The sequence below is a fragment of the Schistocerca gregaria genome, chromosome 6 (assembly GCF_023897955.1).
Source record: "Schistocerca gregaria isolate iqSchGreg1 chromosome 6, iqSchGreg1.2, whole genome shotgun sequence".
NCBI lineage: Eukaryota > Metazoa > Arthropoda > Insecta > Orthoptera > Acrididae > Schistocerca > Schistocerca gregaria.
Genome location: NC_064925.1, coordinates 364,308,132 through 364,328,692, shown reverse-complemented (window position 1 = coordinate 364,328,692; position 20,561 = coordinate 364,308,132). Strand labels below are relative to the sequence as shown.

Genomic DNA, 20,561 nt, shown 5'->3' with positions numbered 1-20,561 from the left:
CTGGCTAGAGACAAATGTCTGAAATGTGTTCCAAGACACAACACTCTCCCCCAGATTGATTTTCTAGTGGCAAGAAGAAATTCTTGATAGCCTTTTAAATTGAAGTTGTTTTTCAAGACTTCATCTTGAGTGAGGTTAATAACACATTCACCTTACTTGTTACTGTCTGTAATTATTTTTAATAACAAATCATTACTCAATTCGGGTTTTAATATTCCCGACACTAGATAGGTTTGATAGCTCATGAACCAGTAATCTCAAGTTTTTTAGTAACTTCAGTAATTCAGCATTTCATCCAAAATATATCTTGTTGGCTATCGTAATAAGACAAACTGGAATGCGTTTACTGATGTTGTCAATTACTATACAGGTGTGTACTCATACAAAGTCAAACTATTCTTATTAGCATCCCCTGATAATTTGGCCCCACATCTGGAGTTTTCTTTATGGCAATATAGCTGAAGCAACACCAGGAAGAAGACTTGAAAATGATATAATGTGGAACACATACTGAGAACTACAATGATGTACTAAAAATTATTGTATTTTTAAATCCAGAATTTTACTTTACAGCAATATTATACTACTATAAAAATGTGCACATTATTTTTATGATATTGTATCAGTCACATCCTGGGTGGTAATGAATAATGATATGTAATTATGCAGGTTGGTAAAGGGCCATTTGCTCCACCAGCAAGCGGTCTTGTGAAAATTGGGGAAACAATGACACTTGTTGTTTATGTTGAAGGTGATCCTGGATTTGATATAAGAGTAAGTATAAATGTACAATTTCTTTCTTTTTTATTATGATATGATTTTGGTGATTTCATCAAAAGTTATTGAATTCAAATACAAATTTTTAAAAAAAGAATTAACAGTATTATCTTCGGTGAAAATGTTAATCAAAATCAGTACTTGATTCATCTAAGGATATGAATACCACATGATAATTTATTTAAGACTTGTGCTGTATCAAAAACTTTTTGCCTTAGCTGTGGAATCCTACAAACCGTATCTTAACTTAAACATTAATGTGATTTATTTCCATTTTCAAAATCATAAGTATTCAGAAAATATTTCATGTTACTACCTGCTGCTATTAATTACACACCAAATAAAGCTCACATGATTTCCCAGTATACACAATACACAGCAAACTACTGATGATCAAGAGACTATTAGTAATCAAAATTGCTGCCATATAATATTCAAACCTGATTCAATAAGTGTTTTGTAACGTTTAAAAGAAGGTGAAGATTGACTTTAAGACACAGGTGATCCAAGCAGATATGTCATAATTTAAAGGATCTCATACTTTGGGAGAATATTTAGGAAAATTTTAGCAAATTGGGTTTCCTGCTTGTTTAAATTTGCATCAGTTTTGCTGTGTGATCAATATCCTGCAGCCACAGAGATGCCAGCTAAAAGTTAGCCACTCTGACAACAACACAAGTCATTCAACAAACCCCTTTAGTATCAATATGTTACTACTGATTTGACATAATACAACAGCTAAACTTTCATTCTACTCAATGGGAGGAAAATTCAATATTTGAAGAAGAAGGAAACAAGTGATAACCTAAAGTATGAAAGGACAAAACTTCACAATGCCTCCTCAGTTTGTGACAAAACAAGTTGGGAGAATTTTAATTCCCCTCTTGTTTTGCCATCTGCCTCCTTAAATTCATTTTTACTAATTATGGTTAACATACATGAATAGAATCTGCATTTTCAAAAAGAGAAAGATTGGCCATCAGTTTTAAAGAATATAACATCAGTTCTAATTTTGTGCACAGTTTTACGTATGTACCCAATTGATTTTCTAATTTATTCTATTACTAGTTAGTATCTTTCATTATAGCATGAAATCAGTATTTGTTTCTTAAATTAAATTCTATTGTTGACTTACAAACAAATATAAATTCTGCAATAACTGTAAACATTTGGAAGACAAAATGCTAGTAATATTAAAGTATCTATTTGGCTATATTCAAAAACATGTTAAGAAAGCCAGCCCTTAATTAATTCCATAGTAATTAATAGTTTTGTCAAAAGTGTTGTATGCATAACTATATTTGTTAATTTCATGATTTAAATAAATAATTTGGCTTAACCCTCATAGTAGGAGAAACTGTTAAAAGGAATGAATATTTCAATATATTCAGTTAATATAATGAGTTAAGTTTTAATTGTAATTTCTCTAAATTAAACTTCAGACAATGCATAGTTTCAGCACCTATTGTTCTGATGATATATAAGGGACCAATTTTTGGTCACGAGTTAGTTACTTCATGGCTGAGTTTCAGACGAGGAACCTGTGCTGGTTAGAATGACAACAGTGCAACTTAACAGTGTAATAAGTGTTACACAATTAGGTCATGTGTAGAAACAATGACAGTGTCTGCTCCATATTTACCTTTCTATTCTTTAACAACTGTGAACTTTTCTCAATTCCATACACAGTTGCCTATAAGAGTTTCATAGATAAACATTACAAATTAAACATATTGTACTTTGTCCTGCAATGATTTTTTGTAGAATAAAAAAGAAACACTAAAATCAAATTCTGTAGGCTATTACTGAACACAGCATATCTAACACTCTTTTGCTCTGCTCTAGACCTTAAAACAGCAAATATTATTATAGTTTGTTGCAGGCAATACAACTGGAAACAAAAGCTAGGCAGGTATGGATGGTCTAATACTACATTTCCCTAACTAGAAAGTTTTTATTAAATATATTGTTGATGATGTATTTGCATTTCTTCATCACGATAAACTGATTTGTAATATGTTTGAGACACATCTTCAGTTAAAACTCACAAATGTCAATAAAAAGATGTACATGGTGGACACTCAATTTACAGTATCCAGATCAAAGATACTATGCTACTTTTAAAACAAAGACTGCCTTACTCCACTTGCAAGTAAGGACTGTCCTACATGAAAGTGAAACAAACACTGGGAAACTCTTTGGTGCAAGATACCAATGATATATATTACAGCATGAAAATGTTGATCTCTATTGGGTTTTATGAAAAAAATTATAACAGTTCTTATTTTAACGGCTAGTAATATATTATTAGAAAATTTTGTAACCAAATATTGCATAATTCAAAGTCAGTGTCAATTACAGCCAAATGAAAGAAATGGCATTTATAGAATAATTGTGGTTGTTATTGTGGTCTTCAGTCCAGAGACTGATGCAGCTCTCCATCTACTCTATCCTGTGCAAGCTTCTTCATCTCCCAGTACCTACTACAACCTACATCCTTCTGAATCTGCTTAGTGAATTCATCTCTTCGTCTCCCTCTACAATTTTTACCCTCCACACAGCCCTCCAATGCTAAATTTGTGATCCTTTGTTGCCTCAGAACATGTCCTACCAACTGGTCCCTTCTTCTCCCCAATACTATTCAATACCTCTTCATTAGTTATGTGATCTACCCATCTAACCTTCAGCATTCTTCTGTATCCCCACATTTCAAAAGCTTCTATTCCCTTCTTGTCCAAACTATTTATCATCCATGTTTCACTTCCATACATGGCTACAGTCCATACAATGACTTTCTGACACTTAAATCTATACTGGATGTTAACAAATTTCTCTTCTTCAGGAGCGCTTTCTTTGCCATTGCGAGTCTACATTTTATATCCTCTCTACTTCAACCACCATCTGTTATTTTGCTCTCCAAATAGCAAAACTCCTTTACTACTTTAAGTGTCTCATTCCCTAATCTAATTTCCTCAGCATCACCCAACTTAATTTGAGTACATTCCCTTATCTTCATTTTGCTTTTGTTGATGTTCATCTTATATCCTACTTTCAAGACACTGTCAATTCCGTTAAACTGCTCTTCCAAGTCCTTTTCTGTCTCTGGCAGAATTACAATGTCATTGTTTTTATTTCTTCTCTGTGGATTTTAATTCCTACTCCAAACTTTTCTTTTGTTTTCTTTACTGCTTGCTCAATATACAGATTGAATAACATCGGGGAGAGGCTACAACCCTGTTTCACTCCCTTCCCAACTGCTGCTTCCCTTTCATGCTCCTCGTCTCTTATAACTGCCATCTGATTTCTGTACAAATTGTGAATAGCCTTTTGCTCCCGGTATTATAGGATAATTAATCTTTAAAATAAAAATTAAAAATGAATTTCCAAAATTTTACAGAAAACATGGAAAATAATTAAATTTAAATGTATTTTCCCATACAATATGCCAATCTCACAGGTGTTTTATTATTATTATTATTATTATTATTATTATTATTACGCCAGACATATGGTTTCAGACACAACTTAGCTTAAAAAAGGATTAGAATCACAAAGCTTGTCAGGATAGGTATCAAAATCTACTATTAGTCAAAGTTGCCTGTAATACAGGTGCCTTATATGGGCAGTACTAATTCAACTTCATTGATAACATCATATGGAATGTATTTTTGCAGTGTATGATTGATTCATACACACGTTACCATACATGGTATATAGTGTCACACAATTCTATATTATATTGCTCATAGTATGTTAAAAATAATACTGAAAGATAATATAGTTAATAAGAATAATTTACTGAGTTCCTTTGTCTTGTTTAAAAGGTGCAGCAATGTGTTGCAAGGGATGCAAATAGTGACAATGTTGTAGAACTGACAGATGAAAGAGGCTGTATCTTGAAACCTAAATTAATTGGTGCCTTCCAGAAGACTAAAGACACAGGATCTAGTTCTGCTTCAGTGATTGCATACGCATATTTTCAAGTTAGTACATAACACATAATTTTTTATTAAAATTCCTTTACTCTCACAGGTCTATAATGCAATGATTGACATAAAATGCATTCCCACTATTTACATTACAGGCATTCAAATTCCCAGATATAATGGATCTCATCTTTGAGTGTAATGTTGAGCTGTGCAAAGTAGAGTGTGAAGGATGTCCTACTCCAGGACAGGTAAGAACTAGTTTTTTCATAGGAAAACATGTTTTAAAATTATAACACATATTTAAAAACTGATATGATATAAATCTGACATGGAAAATACATTAAAATAAGATAAGGTAATTGCTCAGCTTTAGCTGACTGATGTGTGGCACTTAAAAATATGCAACAGAAAACAGTACATTTTGTACTAGTTTTGAACCTCTTGCTCTTTCTCTAGTTAAGTGCACATATTCACACATACAGCAACACAAACACTCAAATGAACCTGACCAGGGACATGGCAAGACATTATTGTTCTGACTTGGAGAATAGAAAGACAGGCACAAAAAACACAATTATAACAAAATTAATTTTACACTGGTGAAGTGGAGATGAACTTAGAACATTAGAGGGAGTAATGCAGGTTAAATAATTCATTCATTTGTTCATAATGTTTTGTAAATTCCACAAATGTGGGAAACATATTGTTACTTGAACCATTCAAGTCACGTGTTTAAAGAGAATCAATATTTAGAAATTAAATCTGCACATTTTATTAATAATATTGGTAACATATCAGTATACAGCTTTAACATTTTTAACATGTGTTGGCTTCATGTGATGTAGTCAGTTACTAAGTAAGCCCTTGATCTGAAACAAAAATACTACTGCCTTCCCAGCTAGACTAAATTGCTGCTGTTTATCTCCAACTGGTAGTTTAATATTCATATGAATTAGTATTTCTCAAAGAAAATAATTACCAGTACCTATACCTGTACCAAGAGAGGGCTGTTTAGGACACACTACAACATGTCATTCAACTTCATAATGAATACAGTTACTTCCCATGTAATTAACAATAATTTTCAACCATTGAATATAGACAGCCATTTAATTTTTAGAAGATATGATCAGTGAGGAAAGATGACACTAAGTGACTACTTTGGAACCATTTTGTGAAATGGAGATATAAAATACCACTTAAAAAACGTTTAGTTTTTGGTATTGGGTGCACACACTTAAGTAATATTCCATGAATGGTCACACAAGTGCTTTGCAAGCAATTTCCTTCATTGACTGATTCAGTTTTCTCAGTATCCCAGCCAATGAATAACACATAGAGATAGGAAATGAAAGAATAGTCAAGTTCAGCAGCTAGTAAACGGCTAGAAAAGATATTTGAAATTCTGTATTAGGAGACATATAATATTCAGGAAGAATGTCAGAAGCAACCCATGATTTATGACTTTTCTTTTGAATTACAAAGTAATGGATGTTTATGAGTCTAAAGGGCACATGAAGAGACTTAGAAAGGAAGACATAGTTATCATCCAACTAATATAAGCTTATACATATAAATTTTGGTGCTTTAAGATGAAGAAATAACTCCCAGATACAAAATTTTGGGGGGAGGGGGCAATGGAGGAAGGCAGGAGGAGAATTGTAGTCCAAAAATGAGTCATTGTAGAAGCCCTTTTAATAAATCAGGAAGCAGCTGTCTGGATGGCATAATACATGTAGCACAAATATGTGAATTTTTAATGGAGAAAACCCCCTTAACAGCCTTATAAATTACTTTCTGATTTTAGGGATGGACAAACATTGACACCATTAACTACCAATGTAAGCTTTTGTCACTGTATATCAGAGAAAGAAATTTTAATATGTTATTTGCAGATCAGAGAAAGATTCATTTATCATAACATGTCAGAAAAATAAAATGTTAATACCGTATTTAACTGCAGGAGCATCCATATGGTCCAAGAACTGTCTCACTTATAAATGCTAGTAATGAGCATACACAGAAATATTGGAAATAAAAATCTGGTTGGAATCAGAAGTGGTTAGTGACAAAATTTTGAATTTTAATTGCAAGTTCAAAGATGGTTGGTAGTTGAGGCAAGTAAATTATATGATTATAGGTGATGAGATTAGTACAGATTTGTAATACAAAATAATTTGGGTGAACATAATTGTTAAAGGTGGAAAAAATATGATAAATTGGTCTTTTATAGATCCCAGCCTCAGGAGCTATAGTGGTTTGCTCTCTTGAAAAAAGCTTGGAGAAGGCTGTGTGTAAATTTCTTCATCGTGTTACAGTACTAAGGTGATATTTAAACATAACAACTATAACGTTAGATTATAAAAGTCAGCCTTTTAGTCACATAATATTTCAATAAAAGTGATGATGATTTCAATTTTTTCAACTGTCATCAGGTCTAAAAATTTAGTGGAAACATGAACGTACTTAGCCAGTACAGATATATAAAATATGTGCCTTCATGTCACAGCTAATTTTTTAGGTCTCATGATAGCACAAAAGGTGAAACGAATACTCAGTTTCAATAAAACATTATTTCAGCAAGACACTGACTTTTAAAACCTAACTCAATATAAAGGTCAATGGTCTCCTCTGGTGATAAAAACTTCTGTTAAATTCTGAGTGTGCACATTTCAAGAAGAGCCCAACAATATACTGCATTGTCCTACATATAGCTTACAAAAAGCCCATGAAGCAAAAAATACAGAAATATAAAATGCGTGGTCCTCCTATGCACCATTTGCAACACAAACAGGAATATAAAGAAGTGACAGTGATACAGTTGCTAACATTAAGATAGCTTGATGAGAACAGAGATGTTAGTAGAAAATGAAGACACTTTATTACATTGTTCTATAAATGCATAATTTAACACCAGTCTTAACCCTCGAGTTGTTGTATCAGTTTTTGCAGAATCTGTGGTCCTGTGGTTGATTCTTCCAACCAACCATCACATTGTTTAGAGGCATGAAAAACACTGCCTTAATATAGTTGGTATTGAAAATCAATTTACTTTATTTGGTTTTTTCTATATATAGACATATTGTTTAATGTTTGAACTTTATTTGTTCTTAAAAGGGAGATAAAATTTAATAAAAATATCATACTCTTTTATTTTACAACAAATTTCTAACACATATAATAATCTCACATCACACTAGGCCTACATTTATTTTACATTGCAGATTACTTCTGCAGCACTTGTGTGTTGTATTCTCCTCTTCTTCTTCTGGTTCCTATCCATTCCAGATGTTGGCAACCATCTTGGCAGTTCTTTTCCTGTCACTTGCAGCTCTAAATAGCTCTGTAGATGTTTTAGAGGTCAACATTCTGATGTTCTTAAGTCAGGATATTCTTCTCCAGCCAATGCTTCACCTCCCTGGTATTTTTGCTTGCAGGATGGTCTGGGGGAGATGGTATCTGTTGTTTTTCTGCATGATGTATCCCAGGTAATGGATCTTCCTTTCTTTCACAGGGACCAGTACTTCTTTCTCTTTCTTCATTCTTCACAGTACCTTAACATTTGTGCCGGCTGGTGTGGCCGTGCAGTTCTCGGTGCTTCAGTCTGGAGCCGCATGACCGCTATGGTCGCAGGTTCGAATCCTGCCTTGGGCATAGATGTGTGTGATGTCCTTAGGTTAGTTATGTTTAAGTAGTTCTAAGTTCTAGGGGACTGATGACCACAGATGTTAAGTCCCATAGTGCTCAGAGCCATTTGAACCATTTTTTGAACCTTGACATTTGTGACTTGCGCTGTCCATTACCTTTTTACTGTCATTTTTCTGTAATTTCCTGACTTTTTTTTAATGAATATTGAAACTATCATGCTTCAATTGTAATTTCACTATTTCATTGCACTGTTCCTGTATTTCTCTTTCCTTAGCTTTTTGTATCAGTTTCCTGATCTCCTTGTTGATATTCTTATATTCATCAGGATTACTTTTCACTTTCCTTCTTCTGTCCATCATTCTAAGTATATCTTCAGTCATCCATGACTTCTTTTTGGTGACATAGGATTACAGATGTTCTTCTTTAACTGACACCAGTATAGATTTTATCTTTTTAATTTTCTCTTTGGTTTCTTGGATTTTCTGCATTCAGCTGAAACAATATTTGGGCATTGATATCAGTGATATCTAGTAAAGAAAATTAAACAGCCGTTGCCCATCTTATAGTTACATGAGCCACAGCGCAATTACTGCACATCTTGTTGACTGTGTTAGATGCTCTCTTTCCCATGTTGTAGTCCACGATAATGTGTGGTTTATTGGTTCCTTCACCACTCGTGCCTTCACTGTGCATGGTGCTAAGCAGAAGAAAACTTTTTTGGGCACATATGACACAATTGTAATATCTTTCTAGCACCCAAACAGTGAGAACCCAGTATTCTTGAATTTCAGAAGTAGGAATTCCAGAGGGTCTCCAGTTATTTTTCCCTTTTCCCCAATGCTAGTGATTTGTTTCTGCAAAAGCGAGATTGCAGGTGAGTAACTAGTATACTAATTAATATTCCCATTGGGTCCATTCATAGTTTCTGCCAGTTAGTGCACAAAATCATATGGTTCATTTGATATCTTTTAATGGCCATTTTGTTGTGTTACATAATTTTACACAACTGATGTGGTATACTAAATTTTAGCATTGCAAATAGCAAAGAATTTGAAACCATAGTTGGCTGGTTTGTTTTGTATGTATTGAACAAGAGAATATCTATGCCTAAAAGGTGTTATCATCTCACCTGTGGTTGCAAACTTTCTCAAATAATAGCTTTCCATGCAATTTCTAACAAATTTATCTAAAGATAGACCTGATTGTTGCAAATTTATCTTCCCTACATCTTTGTGTTTTTGTCGCATTATCATCAAATCTCATGCTTCTGAAGAGAAATAAGGAACTTTGTATGACATTCCGTGCCATCATTACTCGAAAATTCTTCAACATTTGTTTTACTTCCTCCCTCAAGCAATCAAAATAAGGACTCCAATAAGAACACAGATCCCTTCCCTTGAAGTCTCCTTTACATCCCCCTATCTAGAATAATTGGTTTGTGATATCAAGTTTTTAATATGCAAGTTACTGTATTCCAAAAGTACAGGGTGTTCAATAAGTAAGTATACAGTTCATAACTTGCTGTATTAAAGTCATGGAAGTTACGAAGGTAATCTCAAAAGTAAGGTTGCCTATTTTTTATAAGTACGTAGACCTGTTTATTTATACAATGGTTTACATCAGTTTACAGCTAGAACATTTAGCTATTTTTCGACATAATAACCATTTCTGTCAATGCGCTTTTGTAGATGCTGTGGCAGTTTTTGTATGCCCGTGTCATACCAGCTCACTGCCATTCTGTTCAGAAAGTTATGAGCTTCTTCTTTCACCTTGTCATCAGAGCTGAATGACTTTCCAGCCAAATGTTCTTTTAAACTAGGGAACAGGTGATAGTCACTGGGTGCCAAGTCAGGACTACAGGGTGGGTGGGTGATAATGTTCCACTGAAACTGTTGCAGGGGAGCAATGGTTTGCCAAGCAATGTGTGGGCGAGTGTTGTCATGGGGAATGTGCATGCCCTTGCTCAACATTCCTCTTCTCCAGTTCTGAATAGCCCATTTGAGTTTTTTCAGAGTCTCATAGTACCTGTCAGAATTTATTGTGGTCCCAGCAATTCAGCTCCAACAAAGAGGTAAAAGAAGAGGATCATAACTTTCTGAACAGCATAGCACAAGCTGGTATGATATGGGCATACAAAAACTGCCACCGTGTCTACAAAAATTCATCAACAGAAATAATGATTATGTCGAAAAATAGCTAAATGTTGAAGCTGTAAACTGATGTAAACCATTGTAGAAATAAACAGGTCTATGTACTTATAAACAAATAGGAGACCTTGCTTTTGGGATTAGCTTTGTATAAGAGATGCTGGAAGTGATCCCCTTGAACTTGAAGACTGCCCACATTCCTGCCTGCACATTATGCAGAACACTGGGAGTGTCCCTTCAATATACCCCATGGAAAGTAATCCAGTGAAGCCAAATTGGGTGAATGCAGAGGCCAGTGTCCTCAAGAGATTATGCGGTCACTGAAGATGTTCTTTAAAAGTTCATCACCTTGTGGGTGGTATGTGCACTCATCACATCCTGTTGGAACCAGGTTTTTTCAATTTTGTCCTCATTCAGTTCACCTGGGAAGGGCTCCAGAATGCAGGTGCTGTACTGTTCTGCATTTATGGTGTCCTGAAAGAAGATCGATCCAATGATGTGTTTCCAAGTCATGGAGCAGAAGGCACCAACCTTTTGATCTTGCACTGGGGACATATTAAATTCATACAGATTCTCCTAAGTTCACACATGACTATTCTGGCTATTCACATAATCAGAGAGATGGGGACCATGCCTCATACATGAAAAACTTGTGTCACGAATCCCCCCCCCCCCCCCCCCATCATTGTGCTGCAGGAAGGACAGAAACCAGTTGCAAAAGTTTACATTGCATAGGACAATTGGTGTCTCTCCATTAATTCACAACTGACATTTTATACAGATACATGTAAAGTAACTTCTGGAGAATCTTGTGAGTCGAATCCATGGAAATGTAGGCCTGCTGAGCTGTCATCTGACTGATTTCTTTGGACTTTGCAGAATCATGCCTTGCACCTTCGCCACCTTCTCTTTGGATGTGGATAGCCTGCCTGATTTTCGAGCATTTGTATGCTTCTAGTCATTCGAAACTTGGTGACGAGCTTCTGTACAGCATTGCAGTTAGGCATCTTCATTTCTTGGAACCTTGCTGCAAATACACCTCTACTGCTGAGGTAAACATGTCCCCATTGCAGACCACATGCTCAACAATAAACACTTTTCATTCAATCATCAGCATGATGACGTGGATCACAATGATGTCACACAAGACGTTGGTCTTCAATCAAACTGGACCTGCAAAAAACTACAAATACCTGGTCAAATATGGTTCAAATACGTTAAACAATAGAAAATGTTGTATTAATAATTGACAATCATATCAGTCATTACTTAGCACACCACAACACTTGGTAAATCAAACATATCCTCATCAGTAATCATATTTAACACTGTCACTTCCTCTGTAATATCCTTAGCACACCTCTTAGAACAGGAAGGATTTTTATTATAGTTTTTAGGACATTTTTGCTGTTTTGGTGATAACACTTTCCTTGGACCACTTAGTTTTATCATCTTTGCCAACAAAAGAGCCACAGATAAAATCAAAATCATCACCATCAATATCTTCTACTTCATAACATTGCTTTTCCTGCTCTTCAAGATGTACATGTTCATTTCCCTTTAAAGGATCCTGATTCACTATTGTGAATTGGACTGGTCAAATGCAGAATGCTTGGCTTGCTGCCATTGGAATTGTAATTTAGTAGCTTTTTCAAATTCCTCCTCTGATAACCCTTTTCTGAAATGAACCCTAAGAGTACAAACAAAAATGAAACTTATTTGATAATGAAAGATTTTAACCCTTAAAAATGATGGTATAGTAATAAATACAAAAATTTTTACTTACATTATCAGTTGCATGGTTGACTCTGTACAGCAAACAGAGGACAGACAAAAATGAGCAGCAATTATTGCCAACGACTTCTCACTACAAATCCAGCAGCAATAAAGATGACTAACATAGATGGAACTGCCAATAGTCCAACAATGAGTAACTACAATTAGGAGCAAAACAATTAACTCTGGTTGTCTCAGTCAACCAGTACAACAGTTCAAAGGTTAAAATCATTGATGTTTTAAGATTGATTATAAATTGGTCATTGATCAAAGATGAAATCTGAATCAGTATCAATGATTTGTATAGGACTTGTATAGTGAAGCAACACTAGAAACTTGTAGCAAAATGCAGAAAGACCTGCAGAATATCAACGTTTGGTGCAGGGATTGGCAGTGGATCTCAGACACAAGCAGATGTAATGCATTGAACATAAACAAACAGAAATACCCATTATTATTGTTTATAAAATTGTTGAATATTCACTGGAAATAGCGGAAATATCTAAGGATATGCACGTGGGATGACCTTATAAACTAATCATACAAAACACAGTTACCAGAACGAGAGTCAGTGGAAGAATCTTCATGAAGTCTGTAGTCCACTTATAAAGGACATAGCTAATAAAATAAAATAAGCTAAAGATATTGTTCCAATATGGTCAGTAATGTCATCCTTTTCTGCTCCATGTTAACTACTAACAAAAGAGCTTGATCATGTCATTAAAAGAAAAACTGGTTGTAAACCTAAGTTTGGTATCAAAAATTCTATGGCTCTTGACCAAATTAAAGATATGCAAATCTCACCCAGTTCTAAATAGTATCATTTGATACCACTCGCTTATTTACAAATGCTCCTACTGATGAATCCATAATCATATTAACAGCTCTTTTGGACAATCAGAAGTAAATCCTCTTGAATTACATAACACAATTTATGCTACTCAGATGCATGCAAAACAAAATAACTTCCAGTTTCAAAACAAGTATTATAATCAGTGTGACGGCCTACCCATCGGTTCACCTATTAGTACTATACTACCCAAAATTTTCATGAACAGTTTTGAACAAAATTTCTTACAGAAGGAACCAATGATTTGTAAAATCAAGTACTGGTACAGATATGACAATGATGTGTTGTGTTTATGGCTTGGTATCACTGGACAGTTAGATACATTACTGCAGCAGCTAAACTCACAACATAAGAAAATTCAGCTTACTGGGAGGCTCTTTTATTAATTTCTTGGACCTTAATACAGATATTACTAGAAGCAAATGTATTTAGCATTTACAGAAAAAACATAGCTACTGATACAGTAATCCCTGCAAGCTCAAAGCTTGCACACAACTACAAACATGTAGCTTTCTGTTCAGCACAACATTGCCTCATGTCTGTTCCCTTATCCAAATCAGCCTTTCAAACAGAACTACAAACCATCAAACAAATTGCTACTAGCAGTGGCTATAGCTCTGCCCTGATTGACAATATTCTATCAAAAAAGAAAATGAATAAAATTACACCACTATCACTTGATAGTTTCACAACCAGAAGCAAAATTACATATTTTGACAGCATTTCAGACAACCTAGCAAAAAAGTTAATATTGTAACAACAGATCTGCATTTTATAATACCAGCAACATATCAAAATTTTTATTCACTAGTAAAGACAAAATGCAACCCTTGGCACAGAGTGCCATCTATAAAATCACTTTGAAGCAGAGTCAAAAATGGTATATTAGTCAGTCAGGCAGAGCTGTGTTATTTAGGCTACATGAACATGAGAGAAGCTGACAAGTAACGAAGAAAGATTTGACCTTTGCTGATCATCTTGTAACAGAAAACAAACCATATGATGTAAAATGTGAAGTTTTCCATTCCAAAAAGAAAAACAAAAGAAAGAAAAAAAAGCAGGAAGATAACCTTACTGGAAGCAACGGAAATCACCAAACACATAATGCAGCCTAGTGTTGAAAGATGAATCTCAGTTTCCATTTCCCCTTGTTAAATTTTCATTACAAATATTGGATTCAAACTGTAAATTCATTTTATTTCTTGTAATTTGTTGCCTCCACATAAACTTTGTTTACTCCCCCTTTTTTTAGTTAATGTAATTACTATAGTATTTTCCTACACAAACAATTTGTCATTTTTATGTCTTCTGTAAAAATAATATCTGTGTAAGTTGCACGTCATGTTTATCTGTCTTTGTGACATTTAGTTCTCACCTGAAGATGGCATGAGAAGCTGAAAGGTGGTAATGACCTACTAAAGATAAGTCTGCAGAACATTAGGAAGTGTTTTTCTCATTAATATAGTTGTCATGTTTGGTAAGCAGTCACAGAAAATGCAGTTAATGTAGTAAAACCCTTATTTGACTGACACTTGAGAAACACCCCTTGGTCTGGGACACTTACCTGGTAAGATTAATAGAGGAGATAACAAAAAAGAAGCAACACTTTTTTTGTGGTTTCATTTTGTAAGCACTTCTTAGAGATAATCATCAAATTACGGAGACAGGTACTATTGGCAAGGAATGTGAATCACGACAGAGTTTACTGATAAAATTTTGAGATTGTACATTTCTATTCAAGCAAATTATTGTTTTCTTCTACATATAACTTGTAAAAAGCCCATAATGGTAAAAATAGAAGGGTGCAAAACCATCGTGCTCCCCATGTACAACTGGAACAGTAAAGGAAGTGACAGTGGTACACTCTGCTGCTCACTGTTAGACTGCTGAAGAGAACAGAAGTATATGGAGAAAATGAAGCCATTCGGAAAGATCCTCAGATCTACAATAAAAATATAATTGGTTAGCATTATTTCAAAGCAGGGATGTATTTTTGTAGTGATGCCCAAATTTTTGCTTTCAAAAACCGTATTTTAAGATATAAGACTATACAACAATTTTTGTTTATCAGATGAGATTAATTTCTTTTAAAGTTGTCTAATTCCTTCCATGTTTTCATGTTTCAAGACTGCTGATACACAAACTGAACAATACACTTTGATATACCAACCATAAACTTCAAATATCTGTAATTCAGTTTCTAGCATTTCAGTTCAGTTTTCATTACATGCCACTTACACACAGTGTAAGTGCACAAGGGAACATGACTACTGTACACAAGCTCATTTGAAAACTACAGCAATGCAAAAAGTATTTGTAGAACTTACTTTCAGGAACATTTGTGTGCTATTTTGGATGTTGGTAAAGTATGTCAGAAACAACTGTATGACTCTTCCTTTAGTAAGTATATTACTACATTAAAAGTGATGAGATATCTATTTAAAATTCAATAACAAATGATGGAAAAGTTGGTAATTTGAAATTTTTCCCAAACAGAGTCTAAACCCCATATCTCGTAGAAGGCGAGACGTGTGGACTGATAATTCTACAGATGGGGAGCCACTCAAGGTTTTTCGTTCATTCAGGGTGATTGCTCCTGAAGACATTGATGACTTGGATGCTCTTACTGGATCTCGTTCAACAGTTATAAATATTGGTTCATGTAAGTATATTTAAGATACTTATTAAAATTTACCACAATAATCACAGATAAATACTCAATAAATTATTTTTTTGTACTCTTTACAGTTATTTATTATCAATTTTGTGTGTCTTCTTGGATTTAACATTGTTTGATTTTGTAAAACATTTTAATTTTCTGATTATTTATCTCCATTCTTTCAGATAAATGTAGTGAGTTCTAAATATCAGTAAAGGTAGATAAAAAACTTTCAATTGTAAAGAGTACCATAAAACAGCAAACTCTCAAATACAGTATATGCTGACCTCATTATGTATGTAGTAGTTAGAACAACTATATCTACTTTAATCTTAATTACCATTACTTAATCTGATTATCAATTCTCCATTTACAACTACTGTAATTCCCTTACACTATTTCTCTTATTTTCCTATTTAACTATCTTGTAAGATATCCACTTGGGAAGCACATTGAATAATGTTCTAGAAATAATCAAACTAGTACAGTTTGATTAAATATATGTAACAAACATGGAAATCAGAATACAATAGAAAATCAGACAAGGAAAGTACACTTCATCCTAGAACAAAGTTCTTGTTAATTCAAAAAATATAATCTCGGATACATTTGGAATCTCTACATAGTACAGTGCACCAGGGAAGGAGGTGTAGCATCTTCATTTAGTTTCTGATCTAGAAAAATAGTTTTACAATGTAAAATAGAGTACTGTAAGATGCTCAAATTCTGAAATAAATTGGTGGAGAAGATGGATGAAATATGATATGTACAGAAATCAAGAGGGGCTGATAAGAGTGGAAGACCACAAATAACGTGCTCAGATTAAAAAGGGTGAAAGGCAGGGATGTATACTTTTGCCCCTACTGTTCAATCTGAACATTGAAGAAGCGATTATGCAAATATATGCAAGGTTCAAGGACGTAATTAAAATTCAATGTGAAAAAATATCAATAATAACATTCTCTGATGATACTAATATCCTCAGCAAAAGTGAAGAAGGATTAAAGGATCTACTGAATGGAATGAACAGTCAAATGAGTACAGAATATGAATTGAGAGTAAACCAAATAAAGACAAAAGTAATGAGAAGCAGCAGAAATGAGAACAGTGAGAAACTTATCATCATAATTGGTGATCACAAAGTAAATGAAGTTCAGGCATTCTTTGACCAAGGCAGCAAAATAGCCCATTACAGTTGGAGCAAGGAGGACATAAAAGGCAGTCTAGTACTCGCAAACAGGACATTCCTGACCAAGTAAAGTGTACTAGTATCAAACATAGGTCTTAATCTGAGGAAGACACTTCTGAGAATGTACATTTGGAGCACAGTATTGTATGGCAGTGAGATACGTACTGTAGGAAAACCAGAAGAGATGTGGTGCTATAGAAGAATTATGTGTACTGATAAGATAAGGAATGCAGAATCACCTAGGAAAGGAATATGTGGAAGATGCTGGCAAAAAGAAGGGACAGAATGATAGGATATCTGTTAAGACATCAACTAATAACTTCCATAGTATAAGGGGGAATGTAGAGGGTAAAATCTGTAGAGGGAGACACAGATGGATGTTACAAGGTAACCTCTGCAATGCACTGTATGGTGGTTTGTAGATGTAAATGATGATGTAACTGACTTTGACTCCTTTGGGATCGCCTTCGTTCTCCGTACTTCACACTACATTGTAATAGGTAGTGTGTGGTACAAGAGATCGACCTATGAACAGATAAAGGATAAGCCTGCAGTATATCTTAGCATTTGGAAGTTATTATGAAATGAGTCCAAATAATGTTTTCTTATTTATTTACAGATTCAGATGGCATTTGTATGTCAATGCCTGCGTTCCTCGTGGTTTCTGTCTTGCTGTTAACAGTACTGGTCACTTCCTGCCTCACCACAGCTTACCTCTGGCTCAAACGACAGAGAAAATCCAGCGAAAACAATGTTGAAGATAAGAAATGGCGGATGGATGCATATCATGTCTCAAAATCATAAAGCATGCCAATGACATTGATAATTGCTTCAAGATTATTTCATCCTTGGAGCCAGCAAAAGAGATGACTGACTGGCTGAAATTGTTATCATCATTCCTGTGACTTACTCTATGGAATAAACATGAACAATGATTACAGTCTTGATTGTGAGATTCAGCAAGATTTTTTTAAATCAAGTGTTACTTGCAGAAACAATTATAAAACATTGACAGTCTTAAGCATGCATGTAAGTGTCAAGTGTGTTGAGTTGGACTTTGAATTCAGTATACTACCTTCCATTAAATAACGTTTTTTAAAAGAAACATATTTGACAGTTGAGGTCTCTAAGAAGAAATGTCAACAGATGTTTTGGTGCATGACTTTTAGTAAGAGAACAGTGTCACCTCTGATATGTCTCAGTTGTAAATACAATTTGTCAAATTTCTCTCAGTAACTATGACAGCTCTGCATCAACAGTAACTTATAACATTTTCTGCTGTAGTTGTGTTACTTAATAATGTGAACAGTGAGGATAAAGTCATACATTTTACAATTTATAAGTAAAGGCAATGAAGAGTTGCATCACTTATATCTGAAACAGATTCTAGGATTCCTAACTGAAAATTACATACTTACTGCTACCCAGTGTATTTGCAAAGCAGATAATGAATACAGAGCTGTACATGAGTGGTTTAGAAATATACTGTACTAAAGTACAGAAACTGTTAGAAAAGATCAGCAGATCACAGAAAATTATACTGACTTCAAAGAACTGCAACTCATTCTCCTTGATGCTGCATTTTCACTGCCAGTTAGCTGTTTCTTCTAATCCTTTAAAACTTTTTACTGATGTTTGGCGTGCCTATTTAGAGACCTGTTTTGGGAAAAATCTGACATTCTGTCACTCCCTTCAAATTTCCTGATAAACAAACATCTTAAGACTCATACAAAAATGTGTGGAAGATTTAAAGACCCTAAACAGAGAAAACAAGATGCGAAACCTGTCAACATACAACTGAAAGAGAGAGGAGTGGTTTAAGATTCCCTATAACACACTTAAAATTCAGAATGGTACTGCATTTGTTGTCAAAGTTAAGGCTATCTGTTGTTGACATGAATTCCAGCTACTGAAGGTCATACTTTCTGGTAGCAACATACTTTGTACAGCAATGAAATGCATGTGTCAAAAGAATGTACTTTAAAGGTTTCCTATTGAGTTTGAATTGTACAGACAGTTCATTTAAGTTCCAAAATGCAATGTAAATATATTTAATTTCATATTGACAAATAAATTTTTATATATAATTTATATAATGTTATGTGTTTAAAGAAGACCTAGTATCCTTGCTACATCACAAAATCACTCTTCTGAAGATGCAGTTCTGAGGGATTATTATTGTAGCAGTTGAGTGCATTTCCTGTTGTTCCTGAAATATCAAGTTAATGAAACAAAACTGTACAAATAATGTAAGGAATTCCTGATTTATATCACAATGTGCACATTCAGATATGGAACTATAACTCACATGTCCAGTTAACAGATAATATACACACAATAGACATAAACAGACATGGACAAGACAGTACCCACTGCCAAGAGACTCAGCTCCCAGTACTATGGACACAAATGCAGCAATAAAAATACATAAACAAAAGGTAAGTGTAGTTTCAGAAGCTGTAAGTAGGTACTGTCTTTAATGCCCGTCTATAAATTGTTGTGGGAGTCAAGCATGTGTGCTAGTGTGTGCAACCCCCCTCTCCCTTGTTGGAAAACACTCACACATATACATATTGTACGTATATGGGGTATCGCAGAGTGCACATTATTTACCATTGCCATTGGCCTCCTCTTCTGTTCCAGTGGCAAATGGTCTGTGGCTAGAATGTGTGTTGATGAGCCACAGTGTGAGATCAATTGTCTGTAACTTTACCTCCATAGGTTTGTCACAAGATATATTTAACAGGAAGCAATGTATGGATTGTCTGTTCTAAGAAAGTACTTTAACATCTCTGCTCAAAATATTATATTATTATACAGTAAATTATAATGAAGTTGATGCAGTCAAGATTATTAATTTGCAAGCTTTTCCAGTAGAAGATGGAGATTGTTTGAAAGTTGCTTTTCTTCTCAACATGACATGTCATATTATGATTAACAGTTCCTAGTTTTGTACATTGAGTTCTTCCTATTTAAGGACCATGGCATCCAATTTGCAATAACTGAATTGGAAATTTTTTAAATAAAACTGAAACAGAATGTATGATGGGCTTTCAATAAGTAATGCAGCAAATTATCTTTTTGAAAGCAGGTTTATTTTATTCAGGATTTCAATAAACCATTTTATTTGTCATTCTTTTGGCTAAAAAACCCTGTTTTTCAACACAATCACCATTCAGTGTGACAGCCTTATTTCACCTTACTGGGAGGACTTGTATGCTGCACGATACAATATTGGAGCCTACATCTTGGTCCATTAATTGCCTTCTTGACATCCATGTTCTGGTTCTTGCAGAGTGCCTCCTTCATTGGGGCAAAGAGATGGATGTTGGAAGGTGTGACATCTAGGCTGTAGCATGGTTGAGGAAGAACAATCCATTGAAGTCTTGTGAGCTCCTTGTGTGTGTACAGACTTGTGTGAGGCCTTGTGTTGTCACAGAGAAAGAGAAGTTTGTTTGCATTTTTATGGCAATGAATATGCTGAAATCATTTCTTCAAGTTTCTGAGAGTAACACAATACACTTCACAGTTGTTCATTGCACCATGATGGAGGACATCAAATAGAATAACTGCTGTAGAGTAGAAG

General features: G+C 34.5%; 1 protein-coding gene across 1 annotated transcript in view; it reads left to right on the top strand.

Annotated features, from left to right (window-relative positions):
* The window catches only part of LOC126278156 (uncharacterized), a 157,630-nt gene extending 139,429 nt beyond the window's left edge, over window positions 1-18,201 (top strand). Inside the window, exons 8-12 of the mRNA XM_049978057.1 lie at window positions 670-774; window positions 4,602-4,760; window positions 4,862-4,954; window positions 15,624-15,789; window positions 17,595-18,201. Coding sequence (XP_049834014.1) covers window positions 670-774; window positions 4,602-4,760; window positions 4,862-4,954; window positions 15,624-15,789; window positions 17,595-17,779 — 708 coding nt within the window. The 3' untranslated portion in view covers window positions 17,780-18,201. The remainder of the gene's footprint in view (window positions 1-669; window positions 775-4,601; window positions 4,761-4,861; window positions 4,955-15,623; window positions 15,790-17,594) is intronic.
* Window positions 18,202-20,561: the final 2,360 nt, after the last annotated feature.